Source organism: Sinocyclocheilus rhinocerous, unplaced genomic scaffold (assembly GCF_001515625.1).
Source record: "Sinocyclocheilus rhinocerous isolate Xijiao unplaced genomic scaffold, SAMN03320098_v1.1 scaffold586, whole genome shotgun sequence".
NCBI lineage: Eukaryota > Metazoa > Chordata > Actinopteri > Cypriniformes > Cyprinidae > Sinocyclocheilus > Sinocyclocheilus rhinocerous.
In genome coordinates this window covers 442,492-460,859 of record NW_015631803.1, presented here as the reverse complement: position 1 = coordinate 460,859, position 18,368 = coordinate 442,492, and the positions used below count along the sequence as shown (strand labels likewise).

The window sequence follows — 18,368 nt, the reverse complement described above, 5'->3', positions numbered from 1 at the left end:
AGCATAGCAACACACTACAAACATATGCAACACCATAGCAACACATTACAAACATATGGAACAGCATAGCAAAACATTACAAACATATGCAAGTTAACGCAACACACTACAAACACTTGAAACACCATAGCAACTGCATAGCAACACACTAAAAACACTTGGAACACCACAGCAACCATAAAGCAACACTCTGGCAACAGGCTTTGCATGGGGAAGCATAAAAAACAATGCCTTCAATTATAGAATTATCATTTTATAGAACCATAAATATTTTTGTTCTATATTAATGCTGTTAAGTTCCATAAAACACATAAAACACAATCAATGTACAGGTATTATTTATAAGTTACTTTAAAATATAGACTTTTAAATTAAGATTAATGTATAATATTCTATTATACTATAAATTAAACCAAATTATTTTCACACATATTCATATTTTAGTTAACAAAAAAAAAAAAGAATAATAATAATATTAATGAATAGTGTTTTCATAATTGTTTCAGTGTTTTCAAAGTTAATTTCACCCCAAAAATCACATGAAAAATACATTATTATAATAAATGATTATTAAATAATTAAAATAATTATCAAATCAAATCAAAATTTAAACTATTCTGAAATATAAATGATAAATGATGTAAATTATTTTAAATGAAACCAATCATTATGGGTTCATTTTGCCTTATTTCATTACAATTCTATTCAAAAGTTGCATTATTGTAATTAAATCAGCATAAATGTACAAAATATCACAAAGACTTAGCAAACACCCTTTAGCAACCCCATAGCAACACCCTGACAACAGGATTTGTATGGGTAAGCACAAAAACCAATGCATTTATTAATGTAATCAGTTACAGAATCGCTTATAGTTTGGTTTTATATTTATGTTGTTTAGTTCCAGACGGTTATATTGCGACCTGAAATGACCTGTTGTACTGTACACTGACCTGAATACAGTGTGGGTGCAGTCATATTAGATTAGCAGACCTGCAGAATTCTGTAATACGATTGACCGATGCTTCTATAATGACTCTGATACAACTCACATCACGTCATACCTTTCACAATCTAATGAAGATGCCCAATTACCACCGGAGACCGTCTTAACCTCAACTCATTTAGACGTCGAAAAGGTACTTCAATTAAACAATGCATTTTTTTTATTAGAAAGCACAGTAAATAACCCAAAAGAAACTGGAGTGAACATCGTTTAAGTATTATACAGAAAAATGAGTCGGTGTCATTTTCAGTCTTTCCGAGAAACCCAATTTGAGTTTGACCACCAGATCACCATTGGGTGTATCCTACGGGACCGTGTGACGCAGGACAGACACTGAGAGTCTTCAGTAACGTGAATAATCAGGTGTATAAAAGCGGCGGTCAGGAGACAGAGAGAGAAAGACAGACGGGAACTGAGCCGAGGAAACTATTCTTCATCCATACAGGTGTCAGAGATCATATATAACAGCACAGCTGGAAACACATCCTGACCGTGAGTACTCGATTCTTCAGTCTTATTTGTGTGTGTAGAAGCTACATAGGATATCTGAACTTTTATAAATGCATTTCTTAATCATTATATGTGACCCTGGACCACAAAACCAGTCATAAGGGCCAATTTTTCGAAATTGAGATTTATACATCATATGAAAGCTGAATAAATAAGCTTTCATTGATGTATGGTTTGTTAGGATAGGACAATATTTGGCTGAGATACAACTATTTGAAAATCTGGAATCTGAGGGTGCAAAAAAATCTAAATATTGAGAAAATAATCTTTAAAGTTGTCCAAATGAAGTTCTTAGCAATGCATATTACTAATCAAAAATTAAGTTTTGATATATTTACAGTAAGAAATTTACAAAATATCTTCATGGAACATGATCTTTACTTAATATCCTAATGATTTTTGGTATAAAAGAAAAATGTATAATTTTGACCCATACAATGTATTGTTGGCTATTGCTACAAATATACCCCAGCGACTTAACACTGCTTTTGTGCTCCAGGGTCACATATAATATATATTGTTAAAAAAATGCAAAGTTTCAAAAACATTTGTTTGTAGTTTATTTTTTAAAAACGAAATATTTCAAATTTATGTACATTTATTAAAATAAAATGTTTTTGAGCTTATATTAACTAGGGAACTACATGGGATATTTTAACTTTTATAAATGCATTTATGTAATATATATTGTTAGAAAAATGTCACATTTCAAAGTTATGTGCATTTATTTATTTCTTTATTTATTATATTTTTTGCATTTATTAAAATAAAATGTTTTTGAGCTGTTAATTCGGAAACTACATGGGATATTTTTACTTTTATAAATGCGTTTGTTATTCATTATATAATATATATATATATTGGTAGAAAAATGCAAACTTTTAAAAACATTTATGGGTATTTGGCTACTTTATTTGCTTTTTTAAACTAAATATTTTAAATTTATGTACATCTATTAAAATAAAATGTTTTATGATCTTATGTTAAATGGGAAACTACATTTTATTTAATTTACATTTTACAAATGCATTTGTTAATCATTATATCATTTATATTGTTTAGAAAAATTCAAAGTTTTAAAAACATTTATGGGTAGTTGAGTGCTTTATTTACAAATTTCACATTTAAAATGTATGTGCATTTATTAAAATAAAACGTTTTTTTTTGTGCTTCTGTTAATTGGGAAAGTACATGGGGTATTTTAACAATTTATAAATGCATTTTTAATGATTATATAATATATATCGTTAAAAAAAAACTTCATTTACAAATTTCACCTTTCAAATTTATGTGCATTTATTAAAGTAAAATGTTAATTGGGAAACTACATTAGACGTGTACTTTTATAAATGCATTTGTTAATCATTAAAATAAACTGGGGGAAAAAAGCTTAAAATAACAACTAATTACAGCAACTAAAATAGATTTTCCATTTTATTTTTCATGTAATTTTAATCTAAAATCTCAAAAAAAGCTCAAATTGCTGTTAATTATCAAGTGCCAGATATGCACAAACAGGTAAATTGCTATCAAAAGAAAAGACAAATCAATCTGAATATTCAGTCTAATGCAGATGTTTGTTCTGACCTGGTTTAAATGTCTGCAGAAAGCCATGATTTCACTGAGCAGCTGCCAGACGCTCCTCCTGATGGCCATCTGTGGCGTCTTCTGCTGCAGGACTCTTGCACTGCCTGCCATCTCTGCATATCCTGACATCAGGTGAGACATAACACACTATTCATGTACAGGTATTATCGATTATTTCGGGGTTTTTTTATTAAGATGAATGTATAGATTTCATAATACTAGATTATAAATTAAACTAAATTATTTTGTATTATTGTTTTCAAAATGTACTTAAATTTATATTATATATATTAATTTAATCCCAAAATTTCATGGGAAAAAAAATGAAATATATGAAAATGTCACAATGCAAAACTAACCCATAATGATATAAAATAGGTTTAATTTAAAGCAATATATATTTCTATATTTTATGTCATTATTGGTTCATTTTGTATTTTAAAATCCAAAATTTGCATTATTGTAGTTAACTCACAATTTACACACACATATACATATATTGGTCGGTATACAGACTTCCTTTTTTGATTTCATTTTTATTTCTGAAATTCATTCATAAATTATATAAAAAAATAAATATGCAAAAGTGTAATATACTTGTAAAAATGACTGCAACAAATGATCAGTTCTTTGAACAATCTTATTTGCATGAAGGACATAGTTTGTAATTTGCATCTTAATTCTTTCCAGACCAGGTGCTCTCGATGAAGACGGAGACCTCGACTGGACGAGAGACTCGTCACTACAGGATCTGGAGGCGTATAAACTGCTGTATGAACTCGCAAACACCATCGAGAGGTTCGTGAAAGCAACACCATGACATTAGCAATGGCTTCCATTTACTCTCTCGTAAAAAATATTATAGATCCATTTCCAGAGGAAAGACTACAGCTGTAAATGTGATGATGAGGAAGATCTTTTGTGGAGACAAACAACTTTGAGTTTATGAGAAAGCACTGAAGACCATCTTACAATAAAATAAAAAGTGTTTTTTATCTGTATTCCTTTTAGACCATCCAGACACGCTGATGGACTGTTCACGAGCGGATACAGCAAACTGCTCGGCCAACTGTCTGCTAAAGAATATCTGGAGTCTTTACTTGCAAAGAGAGTCAGGTAAACATGGCCATACAGTAGATGGCTTAAGTAAAGTACTGTACTGTTTTTATTTTACATAAAATAATAATTAGAATCTAAAATTGCTAAAAAAAAAAAATGCAATATGTCTAAATAAATTATGTTCTAAATTTGAAGTTGACATTACAAAAATTGAGGTTCCTATGAGATTTTTTTTAGGCGTTGCACCAAAAATAGCCACCGGGTGACACCCAAACTCCACTGAACGTATATTCCTGTTTCCCTTTTATAAATTTCTATCACAATATCACTGTTATCACAAAATAACCTTGAGACTCAGACCTTTCCAACGATATGTGTTTTGTCAAGTTTAGGAAAAGTTCTGATTAAGAAAGAAATAATTGTAGTCAATTTTGTAATATGACACTTGACACCGCCCACTAAAATGATTTAAAGTACCATTTTCTTGGTAATGCAATTTCAAATTTCAACACGGTTTCATATGATGAATTTTGAGTGTTTAAGCTTTCGAATGATACCTAATTTATGTTGATTACTAAAATATGTGATAGGGAAATCAAAGCCACATGTCTAAATAAATTACATTCCAAATTTGAAGTTGTTATTACAAAAATTGAGGCTCATGTGCGATTTCGTTTAGGATCTATACCAACCCAAACACCACTGAACATATTTTCCAGTCACAAATTTACAAATTTTTGTCTCAATATCATGAAATAACCACCAAATATGTAACCTTGAGACTCAGACCTTTCCAATGATACATGATTTGTCAAGATTTAATAAAAGAAGAAGCTGTGATAAAAAAAAAAAATATATATATATATATATATATATTTTAGTACATTTTGTAATAGGACACTTGACACCGCCCACTAGGGGGAGGAGCCTGCTTAAATGATCCTAAAGTGCAACTTACATGTTATACACAATTTCTGATTTCAAAAACGGTTTCACAGGGTGAATTTTGAGTGTTTAAGATTTCAAATGATACCTAATTTACAATGATTACTAAATTATGTGATAGGGAAGCCACATGTCTAATTCCACATTTGAAGTTCACATTACAAAAATTCAGGTAAGCTTTCAAATGATATCTAATTTATGATGACTACTAAAATATGTGATTTGGAAATCAAAGCCGCATGTATAAATAAATTATGATCTAAATTTGAAGTTCATATTACAAAAATTGAGGCTCCCGTGAGATTTTGTTTAGGCGCAATACCAAAAATAGCCACCAGGTGAAACTCCACTGAACGCATTTTCCAGACACATTTATACCTTTTTGTCACAATATTACTTTTCTCACAAAATAACCACCAAATATGGAACCTTGAGACTCAGACCCTTCCAACGATATATATAATTGGACAAGATTAGAAACATTCTTGATTAGTATTGTAGTAAATTTTGTAATATGACACTTGACACCGCCCACTAGGGGGAGGAGCCTGCTAAAATGATTTAAAATACCATTTCCATGGAAGCACAATGTCTGTTTCAAAATGGTTTATATATGACAGTTAACAGGTTAAATATGTCTGGATGGCAAACTGAATGTGCTAAGTATCTCGAGGTAATGCGGTATCTGTTGTGACGCTGATTTAATTAAGCTTTTAATAATGAGGCAGCAGGAGGTGAGTGAACAGTGGGGTTCATTTTTCTGTCTGTCTGCTGTAGTGATGAGCTGGGCATGGAGCAGATGCCTGTGAAACGTCACTCAGATGCCGTCTTCACAGACAACTACAGCCGCTACCGCAAACAGATGGCGGCCAAGAAATACCTCAACTCTGTTCTGGCAGGAAAAAGGAGGTACGGCTTGAAAAGAAGTCGAGCATCACTATTACTGGTGCGATAAAACAGCACAATAATCACATCGAATCACACTGAAGGATCCAGAATATCACAGAGACTACAAGCAAACACCCGGAAAACCTTAGCAATGCGACGCTCATGCGCTAACATTGACCGTGCGTACAGAACGCGCCTCTCTCTAAAGACAGCATGCGATCGCGAATTCTCTTTCGCATCTTATTGCGCTTGAATGGTCAAACGCACACACAATTATGCCAAAATGCCAGTCGTGTGGAGTATTCACGTAAACACAGTTGGTTAAGTGTTAAAAAAACAAACAGTAAGGGGTGAAAAATGGATGTTTGTCAGTATATTGGATCTGTGCAGTCAGTCTTAAAGTGACAGCAGCCTAATTTATCTGCCTCAGCCTGTCATTAACGTTAATCAAACAACAAAAGACAAAATCACTAACTGTTCTCTATTGGATCTTTAATAAGATTCAGTTCAAATCTGATTCATACAGTGAAGACTATTCAGTGTTTTAGTTATAAAAATAAAAAACAATAAAATGTATTATACTGTGGTATAAGATTTTAGTCATATCACCCATGACTAATTTAGAAAACATAAAAAACATTTTTTGTTTCCTCTTTTGCAATGTGAATGCATGTAATTTTTCATTATAAAAAATGTATTATCTATTTTGATCTGGTTTAGGTGATGCACTCCTGTTCAAACGCTGCCTGTGCTCTTCGACATGTAAGTGCGTAAATGTCTTGTGGCTACATGGTACTTTTTTAAGTGTATGGCTTTTTAAATTAAGAATTATGGCTTAATAATCAATTTGAAGTCTCTGATTGATCTCTTCTTAATCACATATAGTTGTCCAGTCAAATCTGATGTAATGCAGCTGTTTTCCTGGTGTTGTGTAGGTGATGTGGACGCACAGCTTCAAGATTTCGCCATCATTATATATTCAAGCTTACACAATCTATTACAGCTGAAATTGAGTTAACAGCACTAAACACAACACAAACTGAACGAGCGTGTCAGTGAATGAATCAGTGGGAATGACACGTCTGTTTGCTGTTGGCTGACTAATGCTGTTATGTCTAGAGGAATCTATTTTGACCGCAGTCACTCTTGATAATTGAAATCAAACCAATTAAAATGATCATGTTTGTAAAAACAGTTTTGTCTGCTGCTGTCATTCCTACTGGTTAACTTTATTCTGTGGTCAATTTCACGATATCATCAAATCACCAGAAAAATCTCTGGTGGATGTGATTCTTTAAATCCATTTATAATATGAAAGCTTGATTCTGTCACAGGATTAATAATAATAATAATAATAATTACTGTTAATCTTTTAGACTTTTAAACTAATGATTCTGACTTTTTTGTTGCAATTCTGAGTCAAAACATTGTGAGATATACAGTAAACTCAGAAAAAGTCAGAACTGCAAGATGAAAAACAGGGTTAGTATTGTTATTATTGACCAAAAATAGAAACTGATGCTAAAATTAATACTATAGACATTTTTGTAACTTAAAATAAATGTTACAATAAAATAAAATACAATATACTTTACACAAAATATACTTTAAACCCACAATTCTAAAGACAAAAAAGTGAGATAAATAGTCACAGCTGTAATTTTATTTAAAAAAAATTCCAAGTTTCCATACATTTTTCTAGGTTCAATTATGAACAGATTCCACCCTAAGCTTGCTTGCTTGCTTTATTTATTTATTTATGATTGTAACTTATTTTATTATATTTTTTACACATAACCAAACATTCCAGGGGCCTGTTTCATAAAACAAGTTTACCAAATAAGCCAGGCTTATTTCAGTAAGTCTGACTTATTTTGAACTGAATCAACTGACAATAAGTCAGACTGAAATAAACCTGGCTTATTTGGTAAACTTGTTTAATGAAACAGACCCCAGGAGTGTGTGTATAAATAAATAAATAAATAAAAAGTGCAGAAAAGCATCTTAATAGTTGCACAGTTTGTATTGCTTTCACGCTTTTATGTTTAAAGTTTGTTTCAAATACTTTTTAATTATCAGTCTTAAATTGTACAAACATAGGCATTATTATTCAATCATGACCACAGTATCACCATCTATCCAGCAGAAGGCGGCAAATCACAAAAAAATCAACGGCTGGTTTTGGAAAAGCATCACTCCACACTATTCATTATATATAGGCTGCACAGTAGGCACATTTTGCAATATCCTGTTTGCACAAAACTGGGACAAAAATGTTTTTTCAAGACAAAAAACTGGGTTTAAACACCATACCAGCAAGGATGAGTGGTACAAAATGCCACATTTTCTGTTGTGTCACACGTCTTTGCAGAGTAATCAGGAATCCAGTGCATGCAATCATTTTCACCTAATGACTACCCAAAACACCCTAGCAACTGCTAGAGAAAAATGCCATTCAAATCAATCAGTAGAGGTTTTGAAGCAGTATCTGATGCTTTATTTGGGTTTGGGTCAGTCATACAGACATGCAGCTGCAGGTCAACCTGTGAATCTAACGGTGAGTGGACAGAAAGCAGGACATCCCCTCGGCTCACGCTGACCTTTGACCCTGCAGTGATTAGGCCTTGCTGCTGCTGATAGTGGTCAGCTCTCACTCATTGAGAGCATTCCTGCAGATAAGAGCCCTGACGCTCTTTGAACTACTGCTGTGCAGAACAGAGTTCAAACACACGCACAGCTGTTGCAGGTAGGGCTGCTTTGACTTTATACGCTTTCTATTAATGTGCATTTTATGTTTTGAGTGTGTTGACAGATGGTCAGGGAACAGATTATTCTGCGCATTATTGATAGGTTGATGACTGACACAATACCAATCAATACTAGTGAAATAAGTCGTCTTTGCCTCCTTAAACTGATTTTCTTTTTTTCTTTACATAAAACATGTCATCCACTGATGTCAAATAAAACATATAAATAATATTATAATATTATGTAATATATTTTCTAATAATATATATCTTTATTCTTTATTATAATTATTATTATTATTAATTATTTAAAATATTAATTTATTTTATGTATTATTTTATTTTATTATTAATTATTATAAATACACACACATATATATATATATATTATATATATATATATATATACACACAGTATATAAGTAAATAATATTATACTTATTATTAATAGTATATATATATATATATATAGTGTGAGTATAACGTTACATAATATTATATACTATATATTACATATATATATTTTTAAAACATAATCATTTATGATACTGAATATCAAATATTAAATGACAGATTAATTAACTATTTTTTACAATGTTAAGTAGAAAAGAATAAATAAAAATAAAAAAAAAGTAAATGAATGAAAGATTCATTAATTATTTTAAGTAACAACTGGCATTTTTTTACTTTCTGAAGAAAACAATATGCATTATGAAAATTGTAATAATTATTATTATTATCATTAATTGCTTTGCTATCTAAATAATGGTATTTATTTTCATCTTTATTACATGTGATTAAGTTTAAAATGATACACATTTATGTTAAAAATTAAAATAAAAAATGTTAAGTAGAAAAAAAATAAATACAAAATTTTTTTTACAAAATGAAAAATATTGGAAGATGAATTAATTATTTTGAATAACTGACATTATCATGCCATCTCAATACATATTCATTATGAAAGCATAATATTTAATATTAATTATTATTATCATCATTATTTGTATCGTTTTAAATAATCACATTAATTTTCATCTGTTTTGGGCCACAAACCATGATACGCATTATGAAAGTAACATTGTTTATTCTTATTATCATGAATTGCTTTGCTACATAAATAATCACATTTATTTTCACCTTTGCACCGTGTGATAGTTAAGCTTAAAATACTACACATTTGTCATGTTAAAAATTAAGCCAAAAAATATTAAGTAAAAATAATACTAGTCAAAACTATTATGGGTTTATAATAGCTATTGTGGATCATTTCATCAGAGTACAGAAATCATAATATTCCACAACAGCACAGACAGAATTAAAGTGTGATTGTAACCAATTAATACGGTTAATTTGGCATAAATGATTAATCAATATGAGGGATAATCACACCCCTTCTGGGCGGTTAATGATTCTCCAAACTATCAGTCTGACAAACAGCATTGTATCACAGGCAGAACTGTATTGATTTATTAGCTTTGCTTTTCAAGTGAAACTGTTCCTTTTCCTCATTGTGACGTTCTGTGATTGTAATGTGTCGATCTATCCGTCATTTAGTAACGCTGTTCAAGGCTGATTCAAACATCTCATAGTAAATAACACGTTTACAGTATTTCAACAAGTTCAAACTCTTTCTGTGGCTGATCACTGTCACCAAACAGATCGTGGCTGGTATGTGTTACCACACAGACAGACAGCTAATATTTGGTTTCTTTGAGACAGCAGGCAAAAATCTGACATAATCGTGACAGAAACAGGCATATACCCGTACAAAACATTGCGTAATAGTGATCTGAGAGAGCAGACGCCTCAGAACTACTGCTGGAGTTATGAAGTTTGTTATGTTATGAGTGAATGAAGTTTCTCAACAGTAAAGGTAAGAGCAGAGCATTTCTGATCGATTGTTATTTGTAAATGGAGGGTTAAGAAGATATGTTGCTGCTGTTTCACTAACATACTTTTGTACTGGTTGTGTCAATGTAGAGCTATTCAGTCGTGTAAAATCCTGCAACAAGACACATCAGTACAAGAATATAAATCAAGAGAATGATTTTTTTAAATATATTTTTTTTTCTCTAAAGCTGCTTTGAAAGAATGTCTCGTGAAAAGCACTACACAAATAAAATTTGAAAAAATAAAAAAATAAAAAAATAAAAAAAGAGCTTTTAGAACAATTGAGATTTTTTTCCCCATTATTTTCGTGACATTTTTGCATACATAAAATATATTTAATTAAATGAAATATATTTAAATTCTAAAAAATAACATAAAAAATGGGTGGGAAATGTGCTTTACTGTCATGAAAGTAACACATTAAACAAATTATATATAATAAATAAAACTGACTCAGACTGAAATCAAAAGACGAATCTGATATATACAGTGGGTACGGAAAGTATTCAGACCCCCTTAAATTTTTCACTCTTTGTTATATTGCAGCCATTTGCTAAAATCATTTAAGTTAATTTTTTTTCCTCATTAATGTACACACAGCACCCCATATTGACAGAAAAACACAGAATTGTTGACATTTTTGCAGATTTATTAAAAAACAAAAACTGAAATATCACATGGTCCTAAATATTCAGACCCTTTGCTGTGACACTCACATATTTAACTCAGGTGCTGTCCATTTCTTCTGATCATCCTTGAGATGGTTCTACACCTTCATTTGAGTCCAGCTCTGTTTGATTATACTGATTGGACTTGATCAGGAAAGCCACACACCTGTCTATATAAGACCTTACAGCTCACAGTGCATGTCAGAGCAAATGAGAATCATGAGGTCAAAGGAACTGCCTGAAGAACTCAGAGACAGAATTGTGGCAAGGCACAGATCTGACCAAGGTTACAAAAAAATTTCTGCTGCACTTAAGGTTCCTAAGAGCACAGTGGCCTCCATAATCCTTAAATGGAAGAAGTTTGGGACGACCAGAACCCTTCCTAGAGCTGGCCGTCAGGCCAAACTGAGCTATCGGGGGAGAAGAGCCTTGGTGAGAGAGGTAAAGAAGAACCCAAAGATCACTGTGACTGAGCTCCAGAGATGCAGTCGGGAGATGGGAGAAAGTTGTAGAAAGTCAACCATCACTGCAGCCCTCCACCAGTCGGGGCTTTATGGCAGAGTGGCCCAACGGAAGCCTCTCCTCAGTGCAAGACACATGAAAACCCGCATGGAGTTTGCTAAAAAACACCCGAAGGACTCCAAGATGGTGAGAAATAAGATTCTCTGGTCTGATGAGACCAAGACAGAACTTTTTGGCCTTAATTCTAAGCGGTATGTGTGGAGAAAACCAGGCACTGCTCATCACCTGTCCAATACAGTCCCAACAGTGAAGCATGGTGGTGGCAGCATCATGCTGTGGGGGTGTTTTTCAGCTGCAGGGACAGGACGACTGGTTGCAATCGAGGGAAAGATGAATGCAGCCAAGTACAGGGATATCCTGGACGAAAACCTTCTCCAGAGTGCTCAAGACCTCAGACTGGGCCGAAGGTTTACCTTCCAACAAGACAATGACCCTAAGCACACAGCTAAAATAACGAAGGAGTGGCTTCACAACAACTCTGTGACTGTTCTTGAATGGCCCAGCCAGAGCCCTGACTTAAACCCAATTGAGCATCTCTGGAGAGACCTAAAAATGGCTGTCCACCAACGTTTACCATCCAACCTGACAGAACTGGAGAGGATCTGCAAGGAGGAATGGCAGAGGATCCCCAAATCCAGGTGTGAAAAACTTGTTGCATCTTTCCCAAAAAGACTCATGGCTGTATTAGATCAAAAGGATGCTTCTACTAAATACTGAGCAAAGGGTCTGAATACTTAGGACCATGTGATATTTCAGTTTTTCTCTTTTAATAAATCTGCAAAAATGTCAACAATTCTGTGTTTTTCTGTCAATATGGGGTGCTGTGTGTACATTAATGAGGAAAAAAAATGAACTTAAATGATTTTAGCAAATGGCTGCAATATAACAAAGAGTGAAAAATGTAAGGGGGTCTGAATACTTTCCGTACCCAACACATATATATATATATATATATATATACACACAGTATATAAGTAAATAATATTATACTTATTATTAATAGTATATATATATATATATATAGTGTGAGTATAACGTTACATAATATTATATACTATATATTACATATATATATTTTTAAAACATAATCATTTATGATACTGAATATCAAATATTAAATGACAGATTAATTAACTATTTTTTACAATGTTAAGTAGAAAAGAATAAATAAAAATAAAAAAAAAGTAAATGAATGAAAGATTCATTAATTATTTTAAGTAACAACTGGCATTTTTTTACTTTCTGAAGAAAACAATATGCATTATGAAAATTGTAATAATTATTATTATTATCATTAATTGCTTTGCTATCTAAATAATGGTATTTATTTTCATCTTTATTACATGTGATTAAGTTTAAAATGATACACATTTATGTTAAAAATTAAAATAAAAAATGTTAAGTAGAAAAAAAATAAATACAAAATTTTTTTTACAAAATGAAAAATATTGGAAGATGAATTAATTATTTTGAATAACTGACATTATCATGCCATCTCAATACATATTCATTATGAAAGCATAATATTTAATATTAATTATTATTATCATCATTATTTGTATCGTTTTAAATAATCACATTAATTTTCATCTGTTTTGGGCCACAAACCATGATACGCATTATGAAAGTAACATTGTTTATTCTTATTATCATGAATTGCTTTGCTACATAAATAATCACATTTATTTTCACCTTTGCACCGTGTGATAGTTAAGCTTAAAATACTACACATTTGTCATGTTAAAAATTAAGCCAAAAAATATTAAGTAAAAATAATACTAGTCAAAACTATTATGGGTTTATAATAGCTATTGTGGATCATTTCATCAGAGTACAGAAATCATAATATTCCACAACAGCACAGACAGAATTAAAGTGTGATTGTAACCAATTAATACGGTTAATTTGGCATAAATGATTAATCAATATGAGGGATAATCACACCCCTTCTGGGCGGTTAATGATTCTCCAAACTATCAGTCTGACAAACAGCATTGTATCACAGGCAGAACTGTATTGATTTATTAGCTTTGCTTTTCAAGTGAAACTGTTCCTTTTCCTCATTGTGACGTTCTGTGATTGTAATGTGTCGATCTATCCGTCATTTAGTAACGCTGTTCAAGGCTGATTCAAACATCTCATAGTAAATAACACGTTTACAGTATTTCAACAAGTTCAAACTCTTTCTGTGGCTGATCACTGTCACCAAACAGATCGTGGCTGGTATGTGTTACCACACAGACAGACAGCTAATATTTGGTTTCTTTGAGACAGCAGGCAAAAATCTGACATAATCGTGACAGAAACAGGCATATACCCGTACAAAACATTGCGTAATAGTGATCTGAGAGAGCAGACGCCTCAGAACTACTGCTGGAGTTATGAAGTTTGTTATGTTATGAGTGAATGAAGTTTCTCAACAGTAAAGGTAAGAGCAGAGCATTTCTGATCGATTGTTATTTGTAAATGGAGGGTTAAGAAGATATGTTGCTGCTGTTTCACTAACATACTTTTGTACTGGTTGTGTCAATGTAGAGCTATTCAGTCGTGTAAAATCCTGCAACAAGACACATCAGTACAAGAATATAAATCAAGAGAATGATTTTTTTAAATATATTTTTTTTTCTCTAAAGCTGCTTTGAAAGAATGTCTCGTGAAAAGCACTACACAAATAAAATTTGAAAAAATAAAAAAATAAAAAAATAAAAAAAGAGCTTTTAGAACAATTGAGATTTTTTTCCCCATTATTTTCGTGACATTTTTGCATACATAAAATATATTTAATTAAATGAAATATATTTAAATTCTAAAAAATAACATAAAAAATGGGTGGGAAATGTGCTTTACTGTCATGAAAGTAACACATTAAACAAATTATATATAATAAATAAAACTGACTCAGACTGAAATCAAAAGACGAAAAATCTGCAAAAATGTCAACAATTCTGTGTTTTTCTGTCAATATGGGGTGCTGTGTGTACATTAATGAGGAAAAAAAATTAACTTAAATGATTTTAGCAAATGGCTGCAATATAACAAAGAGTGAAAAATTTAAGGGGGTCTGAATACTTTCCGTACCCACTGTATATATATACAGTATAACATTGTTTTTTTTCTAAAGCTGCTTTGAAACAATGTGTATTGTGAAAAGCAATATACAAAAAAATACGGGATAAAATTATTAAAAATAAAGACCATTTACAATAACTTATATTTACATAAAAATAATACAATAAAAAAGAAAATTATTATTTAACTAATAAAATGTGAAATGTGTGATGCGAAATGTGCTTTATTGTCATGAAAACAACAATAAAAATTTATTTATTTATTTTTAAAAATAATTAAACACATACACATTTGTATTTGTGTGTGTGTGTGTGTGTGTGTGTGTGTAAATATATATAACTTAAAAATATATATTTCTTATGTTACAGTAATGGACAAAATTTGGGTTGGAATCTTCTGTTTATTCAGCTGCAGCGATAGGCATTTCCTGGGTTTCTTCTGCGAGGCGTATTTGGAGTTTCAGCGCGAGAGCGCCCTCTGGCCTTTGGATGGAGATTTACTGCTGATCACAGAACCGTGCTTCACTGAAAGATACGCATGGCAATCGCAGCTTCTGTCAAATCGCGATTTCGATTCCATTTCGATTTATCGTGCAGCCCTAGTTGGAAACGTGCTTTATTGTCATGAAAATAATGCCAAAATGTAAAATAATTTTAATTCTCTTTATGCAAATATAATTTCCATTGCTTTTGTGGTGAAATAAAACTTTGATTTGATTTATGTATTGGTCATCTTTCAAGAGTAAAAAACTATTTTTATTCTATAAAAGGAAGGCTGCAGATATTTTTTTTGCATCTTTTTGATTAATAATTTACAACTATTGTGTGGTGATGATAGATCATCCAGACCTGACTAATCAAGTTATTATGGTGTAAAGTAAGTGTTCTTGTATCTCATTTGCCACCAAAACATATAATATTACGTATGTAACACCAGCGGCCATTGGAAAACCCATATCACTCAACATTTCAGTCGACGACTTCTGTGCAGTTTGTAGTTAATCTGAGCGAGTCAAAGAGGAAATCAGTCATCAACACAGTGAGATCCGCAGCTCTCTCAACACCAGCGGCTCCGTTTCCAGTCTTTCTGCGCTGTTTTCTTCCTCTGATTCGACAGTGCAGGTCAAGATAAGTCTCAAGAACTTCTCAGCAACTTCCTAAACCCAACAAAGCCGCTATTAACAGACCCCGCTTGTTTTGATAGGTGTATTAGTTCACGCTTTCATTGTCTTCCCACAGAATGAGTGCAATTGATGCATGTCAGTCGACAGATTGTTCAGGAGAAACAGTTGAGATCAGGCTTTCCTATGAACCAGCTGAGCCGGGAAACATGTCGCATCTTGCTGTGAGAAGTATCTGATCTGGATACGTGACTTACAGATGGAGTCAAACGAGGATCTGAGAGGCCGTTGTTGGGTGGAGGATTTTAATGATCGTGTATTCAGAGGTTATAAATAGTAAAGGGTGCTCAGGAGAGTCGTTTACATGCATATCTTCATGGCTTTAAAAGTTTATTACTGGCGTTTGCTAAGACAAAGATTACTGTTACTCATAGGGACTGTGATTTGATCAAACCTCTAACCTCTATCTCTCTCTATATATATATATGATCTATGTGAAATAGGGCTGCACAATGAATCAAATTTCTAATCGCGATTACAATTATGGATGCCACAATTACGTAATCGTTCAAAGCGGCAATTAATCGTTCAAAGTCCACTTATGTTATTCTGCGTGCTTAAGATATGTTTTTTCTTTCTACATGTTATCTTAAGGGTTTTTCCATTGTTTTAATTTTAGTTTTAGTATAACACTATAATACCATTCATATTTGTACTTTTTTATAATTTAAAGAAGAAACCAATTTATTGGTTTTTCATTTAGTGTTTTCAGCTCGTTTATTTTCATATAGAAATACGGCATGCAGTTGCATCAAACAATGGTATAAACAGCATTCAATGTAAATTGTGATAATCGTGATTAATAACCGCAATTTAAATTTCAAGGGAATAATCGACAATTATGATTTTTGTCATAATCGTGCAGTCCTACTGTGAAATTGACAATAAATAGTAAATAATTGAAACCAGACTCAACAGCACAACAGAGTCTCAAATCACTTTACTGAGCTTAAACCATCATCATTATCATCATCATCATCATTTATAGTTAATCAGTGTCCATTAATGGTTTGAGTGATGTGTGTGACACACTGTGACATCACTCAACTAATTAATATAGAATAAAAAAATATATAAAGAAACAGAATTCACATAGTTTGATTTTTTTGTATAAATAAAGAATATTGGCAAAACTACTTGTTTGACAAGCAACAAAAACATCACTGCTGACCCCTGAAAATGAATAACTAATCCATTTATCATCAAACTACATGGCGGGTTTTCAATTTTCAAAATGCTGAAAACATGCCATATTTACAGATTATGAATTATGGGACCAATTACAATATTATTAATTTCACTGAGAGCAATGTAACTTATGCCCATTCACCATTTTATAATGATAAATTATTATAAATGACAATATTGACAATATCCCAGATTATGGGAAGCAAAAATACTGGAATGCTCTCCACATACACAGCTATGCTAAGCTATCTAAAGTAGTCATACAGTATCTGTACTGATGCCTATTTGAGATATTTTTATTATTTATAAAAATAAAAAACGTAAAAATACCATAATATTATTATTTTTTTAATGACACCATACATCAATATTTCTGTACAATACATTACTAGCACTAGAGGGCAGCATCACTACAACATGAGTTCAGATTCACCTGTTCACCTGTCAATCAACCAAACACTGATTATTACCGTCTGAACTGCGTTATAGGCAGCGTTCTACTGTTGTATAATGAGTTTTACAATCAAAGATCTCCTGAGGATAAAACAATCACATCTGGACCCAACATCCCAGCAAACACATTTACGTTGTGGCAATGTCTGTGCAATCTAACATTACAACAGTAACTCAAACTGCTAGAGTTAGCTCCCTCAGTAGTGAACAAAAGAAAATGCGGAAATAATTACGAAGATTTCTTACCTCTGATTGTAAATGTCGTAGAATCCATCTCAAGCATCACTCAAAATCAACAGATCCTCGGGTCACCAATGATTTTTCATTCATTAATTTGATTGACAAAAAAACCAGCGGTATTCATGACGTCATTCCTGTTGATGACAGATTGACTCATGGGATTTGTAGTCTCTGACAACTGCGTCTTATATGGTATTGTAGTTGTCACTCACCCAACTGTTATTATAAATATTTTTTATTATTATTATTGTCAATCATTATTAATTAAAAATAAATATATACGATTTTTTTCTTTCTTTTTTTTAAGAATAATAATATATAATAATATATATTATATATAATATATAATATTATTCAACAACAATAATAATAATAACAATAATTAAAACAGAATAAAAACATAACTATTGTTA

General features: G+C 31.8%; 2 protein-coding genes and 1 long non-coding RNA gene across 8 annotated transcripts in view; 2 read left to right on the top strand and 1 right to left on the bottom strand.

Moving 5' to 3' along the window:
* Positions 1-1,212: 1,212 nt before the first annotated feature.
* On the bottom strand, positions 1,213-18,149 carry LOC107741996 (uncharacterized). Its single transcript, XR_001640262.1, has 3 exons — positions 17,962-18,149; positions 3,104-3,225; positions 1,213-1,347 (listed from the first exon to the last, which is right to left on the bottom strand). It is a non-coding gene; the product is annotated as an uncharacterized LOC107741996 (long non-coding RNA).
* On the top strand, positions 1,386-7,132 carry LOC107741995 (VIP peptides-like). 3 transcript variants are annotated; one of them, XM_016554840.1, is made up of 7 exons: positions 1,386-1,498; positions 3,123-3,235; positions 3,794-3,901; positions 4,115-4,219; positions 5,885-6,016; positions 6,716-6,757; positions 6,931-7,132. In XM_016554840.1, the coding sequence occupies exons 2-6, from the start codon at positions 3,129-3,131 to the stop codon at positions 6,717-6,719; spliced, it is 456 nt and encodes a 151-aa protein (XP_016410326.1). In that variant the 5' UTR covers positions 1,386-1,498; positions 3,123-3,128; the 3' UTR covers positions 6,720-6,757; positions 6,931-7,132. The 3 variants fall into 3 exon arrangements, with proteins under 3 accessions (XP_016410326.1, XP_016410328.1, XP_016410327.1); XM_016554842.1 differs by having other exon boundaries at positions 6,716-6,761; XM_016554841.1 differs by lacking the exon at positions 1,386-1,498 and having other exon boundaries at positions 3,110-3,235.
* The window catches only part of LOC107741993 (equilibrative nucleoside transporter 1-like), a 24,087-nt gene continuing 14,383 nt past the window's right edge, over positions 8,665-18,368 (top strand). For 2 of the 4 annotated variants that reach the window (XM_016554839.1, XM_016554836.1), the window contains exon 1: positions 13,915-14,253. The gene's annotated coding sequence lies outside the window, so the exon portion shown is untranslated. Of the gene's footprint in view, positions 8,742-10,599; positions 10,619-13,914; positions 14,254-18,368 lie in introns of those variants that run through there. The other 2 variants (XM_016554837.1, XM_016554838.1) reach the window with 2 other exon arrangements.

Bases quoted from the DNA above. Each gene is read 5' to 3' on its own strand.
- LOC107741995 (XM_016554840.1), top strand. From the start codon at position 3,129: ATGATTTCACTGAGCAGCTGCCAGACGCTCCTCCTGATGGCCATCTGT. The intron at 3,236-3,793 runs GTGAGACATAAC...AATTCTTTCCAG, and splicing joins TCTGCATATCCTGACATCAG to ACCAGGTGCTCTCGATGAAG. The intron at 3,902-4,114 runs GTTCGTGAAAGC...TATTCCTTTTAG, and splicing joins CTCGCAAACACCATCGAGAG to ACCATCCAGACACGCTGATG.